The sequence below is a fragment of the Arachis stenosperma genome, chromosome 4, assembly GCF_014773155.1.
Source record: "Arachis stenosperma cultivar V10309 chromosome 4, arast.V10309.gnm1.PFL2, whole genome shotgun sequence".
NCBI lineage: Eukaryota > Viridiplantae > Streptophyta > Magnoliopsida > Fabales > Fabaceae > Arachis > Arachis stenosperma.
Genome location: NC_080380.1, coordinates 70,455,283 through 70,466,091, shown reverse-complemented (window position 1 = coordinate 70,466,091; position 10,809 = coordinate 70,455,283). Strand labels below are relative to the sequence as shown.

Below are 10,809 nucleotides of genomic sequence, written 5' to 3'. Positions count from 1 at the left end.
CGGTCTTCCACAAGAAGAACCTACAGAGTTTCTGACACAGTTTTTACAAATTGCTGACACAGTACATGATAAGAAAGTAGATTAGGATGTTTACAGATTGTTACTGTTTCTATTTGCTGTAAAATACCAAGCTAAGAGGTGGTTAAATAACCAACCTAAGGACAACATAAAGACATGGAAACAGCTGTCAGAAAAATTCTTGAATCACTATTTTCCTCCAAAACGGATGACACAACTAAGGCTGAACATCCAAGGCTTCAAACAAGGAGATAATGAATCCCTTTATGATGCCTGGGAGAGATACAGAGCAATGCTAAGAAAATGCCCCTCTGAAATGTTTTCAGAGTGGGTGCAGTTAGACATATTTTATTATGGGCTTATAGAGAAAGCTCAGATTTCTCTAGACCACTCATCTGGTGGATCTATACACATGAGAAAGACAATTGAAGAAGCTCAAGAGCTCATTGATAGTTTCCAGAAATCAGCATCTGTACCTAAGAAGTGAACCTTCCATCAACGAAGAGGTTAAAACAGTAACTGCTGAACTCAGTCCTGCAGATCAAGGTACTGAATTCAATCAGCAATTAGATTTTCTAACAAAACAGTTAGCCGAATACAAGGAGATATTACAAGAAACAAGAATGGCTAATATGAATATGGAAGTCCAGTTGAAGCAAACAGAATAGCAGTTATCAAAATAAATAACAGAAGAGTGCCAAGCAGTTTAATTAAGAAGTGGAAAAATATTAAATACCTCACTTCAAGGCAGCAGGAAGCCAAGAAATAAATAAACTGCTACCCAAAATCCCTCTGAGGACAGTCAGAGCCCAGAGAGGAATAATTCTGGCGCTCAAACGCCAGAAAAGGGGTGGAAAGCTGGCGTTGAACGCACAACCCATGCTCAGTCCTGGCATTCAATGCCAGAAACAGGCAAGGAATTGGCGTTGAACACCCAAAGGAAGCACAGTTCTGGCATTCAGACGCCAGAAACAGGTAAGGAGTTGGCGTCTAATGCCACTCTAGCTTCCACCCCTGGCATTTAAACGCCAGTGGGAGATCAAACACATACAAGTGCTGATAGCAACCCCTCTAAAAAGGCTTCTCAACACACATCTATAGGTAATAAACCTGTAGTAACTAAGGTTAAGGAATACAAAGTCAAAATGCCTTATCCTCAGAAACTCTGCCAAGCAGAACATGATAAGTAATTTGTCCGCTTTGCAGACTATCTCAAGACTCTTGAAATAAAGATTCCGTTTGCAGAGGCACTTCGGCAAATACCCTCTTATGCTAAGTTCATGAAAGATATCTTAAGTCATAAGAAGGATTGGAGAGAAACTAAAAAAGTTTACCTCACTGAAGAATGCAGTGCAGTTATTCTGAAAAGCTTACCCGAAAAGGTTAAAGATCCCGGAAGCTTTATGATACCATGCACATTAGAAGGTACTTGTACCAAGCAAGCTCTATGTGATCTCGGGGCAAGTATCAACCTAATACCTGCATCCACTATCAGAAAGCTTGGTTTGACTGAAGAAGTCAAACCAACCCGAATATGTCTCCAACTTGCTGATGGCTCCATTAAATACCCATCAGGCGTGATTGAAGACATGATTGTCAAGGATGGGCCATTTGCCTTTCCCACTGACTTTGTGGTGCTGGAAATGGAGGAGCACAAGAGTGCAACTCTCATTCTAGGAAGACCTTTCCTAGCAACTGGACGAACCCTCATTGACGTCCAAAAAGGGGATGTGACCCTGAGAGTCAATGAGGACGAGTTTAAGTTGAATGTTGTCAAAGCTATGCAGCATCCAGACACCCCAAATGACTGCATGAGCATTGATATTATTGACTCTTTGATAAAAGAGGTCAATATGACTGAGATTCTCGAATCAGAGCTAGAGGATATCTTTAAAGATGCTCAGGCTGATCTGGAGGAACTAGATAGAATAATAGAACCTCTGAAAATCCCCCAGGAAGAGGAGAAACCTCCCAAACCCGAGCTCAAACCATTACCACCATCCCTGAAATATGCATTTCTGGAAGAAGGTGATACTTTTCCTGTAATCATAAGCTCTACCTTAGAACCACAGGAAGAGGAAGCACTAATACAAGTACTAAGGACACACAAGACAGCTCTTGGGTGGTCCATCAGTGATCTTAAGGGCATTAGCCCAGCCAGATGCATGCACAGTATCCTATTGGAGGGTGACGCTAAGCCAGTGGTTCAACTACAGAGCCGGCTGAATCCAGCCATGAAGGAGGTGGTGCAGAAGGAGGTCACTAAATTACTAGAGGCTGGGATTATTTATCCTATTTCTGATAGCCCCTGGGTAAGCCTTGTCCAAGTCGTCCCTAAGAAGGGTGGCATGACAATGGTTTATAATGAAAAAAATGAACTGGTTCCTATAAGAACAGTTACAGGATGGCGTATGTGTATTGATTATATAAGGCTCAATACAGCTACCAGGAAGGATCATTTTCCTTTACCATTCAGAGACCAGATGCTAGAAAGACTAGCAGGTCATGAATACTACTGCTTCCTGGATGGATATTCAGGTTATAATCAAATTGCAGTAGATCCCCAGGATCAAGAGAAAATAGCATTGACATGTCCATCCAGAGTATTTGCATACAGAAGGATGCCATTTGGTATGTACAATGCACCTGCAACCTTTCGAAGGTGCATGCTCTCTATTTTCTCTGATATGGTGGAAAATTTTCTTGAAGTCTTCATGGATGACTTTTCAGTATTTGGAGACTCATTCAGCTCCTGTCTTAACCATCTAGCACTTGTTCTAAAGAGGTTCCAAGAGACTAACCTGGTTTTAAACTGGGAGAAATGTCACTTTATGGTGACTGAAGAAATTATCCTTGGGCACAAAATTTCGAACAGGGGAATAGAGGTGGATCAAGCTAAGGTAGAGGTAATTGAAAAATTACCACCACCTGCCAATGTTAAGGCAATCAGAAGCTTTCTGGAGCATGCAGGATTCTATAGGAGGTTTATAAAAGATTTTTCAAAAATTGCCAAACCTCTGAGTAATCTACTAGCTGCTGACACACCATTTATCTTTGATAAGGAGTGTCTACAGGCGTTTGAGACTCTAAAAGCTATTGCGTGATGCCAGTGACCATGCCATTGGTGCAGTGTTGGGACAAATGCATGACAAGCTTTTGTACATCATTTACTATGCCAGCCGTGTTTTAAATGACGCACAGAAGAACTACACAACCACAAAAAAAGAGTTACTTGTAGTGGTTTACGCCATTGACAAGTTCAGATCTTACTTAGTAGGAACAAAAGTGATTGTGTATACTGACCATGCTGCTCTTAAATATCTACTCACAAAGCAGGATTTAAAACCCAGACTCATCAGATGGGTGTTGCTTCTACAAGAGTTTGAAATAGAAATAAGAGACAAAAAAGGGACAGAGAACTAAGTAGCAGATCACCTGTCCCGAATAGAACCAGTAGAAGGGGCGTCCCTCCCTCTTACTGAGATCTCTGAAAACTTTCCGGATGAGCAACTCTTTGCCAACCAAGAAGTGCCATGGTTTGCAGACATTACAAACTACAAGGCAGTGAGATTCATACCCAAAGAGTACAGTAGGCAGCAATCAAAGAAATTGATCACGGATGCAAAGTACTATCTTTAGGATGAACCATATCTCTTCAAGAGATGTGCAGATGGAGTAATCTGTAGATGTGTGCCTAAAGAAGAAGCACAGAAGATCCTCTGGCACTGCCATGGATCACAGTATGGAGGACATTTTAGAAGTGAGTGAACAGCCACAAGAGTCCTCCAATATGGCTTCTACTGGCCTACTCTCTATAATGACTCCCGAGTGTTTGTACTTAATTGTGACAGTTGCCAAAGATCTGGCAATCTGCCTCACAGTTATTCCCTGCCTCAACAAGGGATCTTGGAGATTGAGTTGTTTGACGTATGGGGTATTGACATCATGGGGCCTTCCCACCATCATACTCAAACACTTATATTCTGGAGGCAGTAGATTATGTGTCCAAATGGGTGGAAGCCATTGCAACACCCACTAATAACACTAAGACAGTGCTGAAATTCCTCCAGAATCACATGTTTAGCAGATTTGGTATGCCTAGAGTACTAATCAGTGATGGGGGCAATCATTTCTACAATAAACAGCTTTACTCTGCTGTGGTTCAATATGGAGTTAGCCACAGGGTGGCAACCCCATATCATCCCAAAAAGAAGCATCTTCTAGGCGTTTAATGCCAGATTTACAGCGTCCTAGGCGTTCAGAAAAATGCCCAGTGACAAAGGAGTTCCTGGCGTTTAACGCCAGCCAGATGCTACAGCTGGGCGTTAAACGCCCAGGAGAAGCTATAGATGGGTGTTAAACGCCCAAAACATGCAGCATTTGGGCGTTTAACGCCAGGATTGTGGGGAGGAGGTAAATTCGTTTTCACTTCCAATTTTTTCCATTTTTCATGTTTGAATTCATGATATCTTGCATAAACATATTACTAACTCTTATCTTTCAACTTCAATTCCAAAAATTTTTAATCCTAAACATGTTTCTTAATTTTTCTTGAATATCATTTCAAATCTTTTTCAAAACTCAATTATCTTTTTGAATTCTTTTCAAATCTTTTTAATTTCTTCTCAAATTTTTTTCAAAATCTCATCATATATTTTGAATTTTTGAAATTGCCTCTCCTTCTATTCCTCTCCTTTCCTTTCTTTTGCTTGAGGACAAGAAAACGTCTAAGTTTAGTGTGTTTTTCCGTGATCACTGAGCTAAAACTCATCAAGATCATGGCACCTATTTCAAGAGGTAAGAAAGAGAATATTTGATGCCAGGGCATCTAGGCCAGTTTTACTAACCTTTTCTTTACTGTTTTAGGGTAGTTTCATGCATTTTCTTAGGAAATAAGTAAGTTTTGGGTAAAATAACACTTACATCTTGATTTAGACAAATATTGTGAATTTTACATTATTTCATGAGAATTATGCAAGGAATGAATGTTAAATTGGATAATGCATGATTTCATGACTTGGATTAGAGCTTTGATGCACTTTATTTGTGTAATTTCAGGACAAAGGAAGCAAGGAAGAGCCACGTTAGCATCCACGTTAACCTAGTTAACGTAGGTACTAATGTGGAATAGGGATAAGCTTGCAGCGTTAATGAGAAAAGTGAACACGAGTAACGCCCTCGAAGCCATCATGAGCCACGTTAATTGCCACGTTAACTACATTAACGTGGTAGTTAACGTCGAGACAAAAAAAGACTCCAACGTTAGTGGTAATTGTGATCACCACTAATGCTCCAAGATGTGGCAATGAACCACGTTAAGAGCCACGTTAACTAAGTTAACGTGGACTCTAACGTGGAAGAGAGGAACAATGCCAACGTTAGTGACACTCACCTTTGTCACTAACGTTGGATCAAGCTTGCATTGCCCACGTTAGTGGTCACGTTAAGACCACTAACGTGAAAGTTAACGTGGAGTTGAAATTGATGAGCCAACGTTAGTGACACTCACCTTTGTCACTAACGTTGGGATGGCATACATAACTATGTTAAGAGCCACGTTAACTTAGTTAACGTGAGCTCTAACGTGAGGACTAGGGGCACAAGGCAACGTTATTGGGAAAGGTGAATCCCAATAACGCTTGCAAAGATGAGACATAACTACGTTAAGAGCCACGTTAACTTAGTTAATGTGAGCTCTAACGTGGGGGCTAGGGGCACAAGGCAACGTTATTGGGAAAGGTGAGTCCTAATAACGCTTGCGAATGTTTGTAAGGCAACGTTAGTGGTCAAGTTAGTACCACTAACGTTGGAGTTAACGTGGGCCATGTGGTGGGAACGTTAGTGAGAAAAGTGATTGCCACTAACGTTCTCGAACCCACAATGTCACTCAGCATTAACGTTACTAACGCCCCAAGCCAAAGTTCATGCTTACATCACTTTCTCTTTGTAACTAAAGCTGAGCCCGCTAAAGATTCTCAACTACTTCAACTTAAGATCAAAGGCCCATATCCAAGACTTGTAGAATTGACTAGAAGACCAAGAAGAGTAGTATATATAGGAGTAGTTTTGAATTAGAAGAGAGGTTGGCATATTGGAGAAAAGTACACTCTGTATATTTTACTTTTCTGCAACTTCTAGAGTTAGAATGTGTCTTTCTTCTTCTTCATTTCCACTTTCCAGAGCTATGAACAACTAAACCCCTTTCATTGGGTTAGGGAGCTCTGTTGTAATTTGATGGATCAATCATAGTTTTCATTATTCTTCTTCTTTTTTTTTCTCTTGATCTTACTAGAAAGCTTTTGATCTTCATCTAATTGGATTGTTATCTTGGGAAAGAAACTCTCCATAATTGGATCACATCTGAGTCTTGGAAAAGGGATAAGGAGATCATGCTAGAAATGCTTTCTCATGTTGAACCAAATTGGGGTTTGGATGGGTATAGTGACATATATCCCTACCAACACTTTGATTTGGAAATACATGTGGTATAATCAGTGACCATACCTTATCTCTTCTCATGAGCAATTAAATCAAGAAATTGGGCAATTGTTCAAGTTTAGAGAGATTGGATTACCAAGGAATTGGGATTCAATCACTTAAGATTGCCAAGGAGATCAATGAATGCATTGATTGAGGAAGAGATGAGAATGAACTTGATCCGGAGAATATAATACCTCCTGAATCCAATGATTTTCCCATTTCTGATCTTACCCATTCTCTTTACTTTCTGTCATTTACTTTCATGCTAATCACCCCAATTCCCCATTTAAGATTCTGCACTTTATTTTCTGTCATTTACTTTCCCGCCATTTAATTTTCTGCAATTCTACATCCACTTTCTGATTAGCTCAACTAGAGTATTCTTCCAATTAAAATTGCTTGACCAATCAATCCCTGTGGGATTCAACCTCACTCTATTGTGAGTTTTTACTTGACGATAATTCGGTATACTTGCCGAAGGAAATTTGTTGAGAGACAAATTCCCATGCATCAATTTTATGGTGCCATTGCCGGGGATTGATTTTGAATCAACAATAATTAAGTTGGAAGATCACTAGATTGAGCATTTTTTTTTCTTTTGTTCATTCTGTTTAGTTGTTTACTTTCAGTTACAGTTACTTCTTCCCTTTCCTTATCTCCCCTTTTATCTTCCCGCATTATTTACAGTTCTGTTCACTAACCCACTAACTGTTTGACAATTTGCACCACTCACACTAACAACCACTTTAACCATTATAATTTCTGCAATTTCTTTCTTGCTGTGAGCTGTGCTGGTTGTATGACAGGTAGAAGAAGCGGAGCTTCAACACCCTTTAATTCTGAACCTGAGAGGACCCTCCTTAGAAAAAGGAGGGAAGCAAGAGGTAAAAGAGTTGTTGGAGCAGAGGAAGAGGAGGAATTCTTTGAAACAATCATGGAGGATAACCATGAAGGAGAAGCTCATAACCATGCCAGAGATGGCCATGTGAATCATGCTGAGCCAGGAAGAAGAGTTCTAGGATCTTACATCAACCCAGACCCAGGCAACTGTGGAAGCAGCATCCAAAAGCCAACCAAACATGCTAACAACTTTGAGCTAAATCCCCAGCTCATCACCCTTGTTCAGAACAACTGTTCATTCGGAGGAAGTGCCCAAGAAGACCCAAATCAACATTTAACCACCTTTCTAAGAATATGTGACACTGTGAAGTCTAATGGCGTCCACCCAAATGTTTACAGATTTCTCTTGTTTCCCTTTTCACTCAGGGACAAGGCGTCTAAATGGTTAGAGTCTTTTCCAAAGGAGAGTTTAACAGCATGGGAAGATGTAGTGAATAAATTCTTGGCAAGGTTCTATCCTCCTCAAAGGATCAACAGGCTGAGAGCTGAGGTACAAACTTTCAGGCAACAAGATGGTGAGACTCTCTACGAAGCGTGGGAGAGGTTTAAGGATTTGACAAGAAGGTGCCCACCGGACATGTTCAATAAATGGGTACAGCTGCATATTTTCTATGAAGGACTCTCGTATGAATCAAAGAAGGTAATGGACTACTCATCCGGAGGATCTTTGAACAAGAAAAAGACCATTGAAGAAGCCATAGATGTCATTGAGACTGTAACTGAGAATGACTACTTCTATGCTTCTGAGAGGAGCAACACTCAAGGTGTAATGGAACTGAACCATGTTGATGCACTACTAGCTCAGAACAAGATGATTGCCAAGTAACTAGCTGACCTTACAAAGCAAATGGAGCAGAACCAAGTTGCAGCAGTCACCACACAATCATCAACCCAAGAAGGAGTAAACACAGAGGAAGGAGGTGAATGGGAGCAAGTCAACTATGCTGGTAATTCACCAAGGTAAAATCATGATCCATACTCCAAAACTTACAATCCAAGATGGAAGAACCACCCCAACTTTGGGTGGGGAAACCAATAAGACCAAGGCCAAGACCAGAGACGTCAAAATCACAATCCTAACAACCATGCTGTCCACTAACACTCATCACAAAGATCATATCAACAACCACCTAACCACACTCCTCAACACCCATACCAAAACCAGCATGATCACCCTCACCCTTATAACCCAAACCCACCATCATACCCTGAGGATAGACTCTCTAGGATTGAAACCTTACTTGAAGGTTTATGCAAGGAAGTCAAAGATAGCAAGGCATTCCAAGAGGAAGTGAGATCTAATATGCAAAATCAAGATGCGGCCATCAAGAAACTCAAGGCACAAATCGGCTACCTGTTCAAGCAAATCCCTAGCCAAACCAATTGCCGTCACATTAATCCAAACCCAAGGGAGGAATGCCAAGCCATCACCCTCAGAAGTGGGAAGGAATTGAAGGAGACTTCCAAGATACCATCAGTGGAAAATTCAGACAAAAGGGAAATAGAACAAAAAGAAGATCAAGTCATCCCTCCTAATACACATCGAGAAGAAGAGGTGCTGAGGTCATATCCTCCAAAAGCCCCATATCCTCAGCAATTGAAGAAGAAGGGAGATGATAGCCAATTTTCAAGATTCTTGGAAATCTTCAAAAGGTTATAAATCAACATACCCTTTGCAGAAGTAATAGAGCAAATGCCGCTTTATGCTAAGTTCTTGAAGGAGTTAATGACTAAAAAGAGAAGTTGGAGAAACAATGAGACAGTGGTGTTAACCGAAGAATGTAGTGCCATCATTCAGCACAAGTTACCCCAAAAATTAAAGGATATAGGGAGCTTCCAAATCCCTTGTATCATAGGAGAAATCACAGTGGAGAAGGCCTTGTGCGATCTAGGAGCCAGCATAAATCTGATGTCTTCAGCAATGATGAAAAGAATGAAGATTGAGGAAGCCAAACCGACAAGGATGGCCCTACAATTGGCAGACCGATCATTAAAATTTCCCCAGGGAATAGTGGAGGATTTGTTGGTAAAGGTGGGAGACTTTATTTTTCCAGCAGACTTTGTAGTGCTAGACATGGAGGAGGAAGCTAAGGCATCCATCATTTTGGAAAGGCCATTCTTAGCCACTGCCGGAGCCATTATTGACGTCCAGAAGGGTGAAATTACTCTTAGATTGCATGATGAGAAGATGATATTCAATGTGATCAAGGCCATGAGTTACCCACAGGACTCATTAGGAGAGTGTATGAGGTTGGATTCAATGGAAGCTATATTACAAGAAACTCTGGAGGAGGAAGAAATTAAGGAGCTAACAGAAGAAGATGAATCAACATTGAGCGAAGAGGTAGCAACAGCTGAGGTTCATGACCAGGGGACACTAGAAGAAAAGAATGAAGAGAAAGAAGCACCCAAACTTGAACTGAAGGAATTGCCACCGACCCTCAAATGGGAGAAAATAGAAGCTTTCTAGTAATCATAAACTCAGCTCTCAGCCAAGAACAAGAGGAGGAATTACTCCAAGTGTTACAAAAGCATAAGGATGCCATTGGGTGGACTCTGGCTGACTTGAAGGGGATTAGTTCAGCCATATGCATGCACAAGATACTGCTGGAAGATGATTCTAAACCTTCCATTCAACCCCAAAGGAGATTAAATCCAGCCATGAAAGAGGTAGTACAGAAGGAAGTCATGAAGCTGTGGCAAGAAGGGGTAATCTACCCAATCTCTGACAGTCCAAGGGTGAGTCACGTTCAAGTAGTTCCGAAGAAAGGAGGAATCACAATGGTGCCTAACGAAAGGAATGAGCTCATACCTACAAGAACTGTCACGGGATGGAGAATGTGCATGATGAGCGGATATTTTATACGCTTGTTGGGGACAATTTCATGTAGATTTTAGTATGTTTTAATTAGTTTTTAGTAGAATATCATTAGTTTTTAGGCAAAAATCATATTTCTGGACTTTACTATGAGTTTGTGTATTTTTCTGTGATTTCAGGTATTTTCTGGCTGAAATTGAGGGAGTTGAGCAAAAATCTGAGTTAGGCTGAAAAAGGACTGCTGATGCTGTCAGATCCTGACCTCCCTGCACTCGGAATGGATTTTTTGGAGCTACAAGAGTTCAATTGACGCGCTCTCAATCGTGTTGGAAAGTAGACATCCAGGGCTTTCCCGCAATATATAATAGTCCATACTTTGTACGAAGATAGACGACGTAAACTGGCGTTCAACGCCAGTTCCATGCTACAGTCTGGCGTCCAGCGCCAGAAACAGGTTACAAGTTGGAGTTCAACGCCCAAAACACGTTACAACCTGGCGTTCAACTCCAGAAACAGTCCAAGCACGTGAGAGGCTTAAGTCTCAGCCCCAGCACACACCAAGTGGGCCCCAGAAGTGGATTTCTGCACCAATT

The 10,809-nt window shown here is 41.0% G+C and overlaps 1 protein-coding gene across 1 annotated transcript; it reads left to right on the top strand.

Annotated features, from left to right (window-relative positions):
* Positions 1-9,091: 9,091 nt before the first annotated feature.
* On the top strand, positions 9,092-9,868 carry LOC130975064 (uncharacterized). Its single transcript, XM_057899896.1, has one exon. It carries the CDS (start codon positions 9,092-9,094, stop codon positions 9,866-9,868), a length of 777 nt encoding a protein of 258 aa, XP_057755879.1.
* Positions 9,869-10,809: the final 941 nt, after the last annotated feature.

Coding starts and splice junctions, on each gene's coding strand:
- LOC130975064 (XM_057899896.1), top strand. CDS start 9,092: ATGCCGCTTTATGCTAAGTTCTTGAAGGAGTTAATGACTAAAAAGAGA.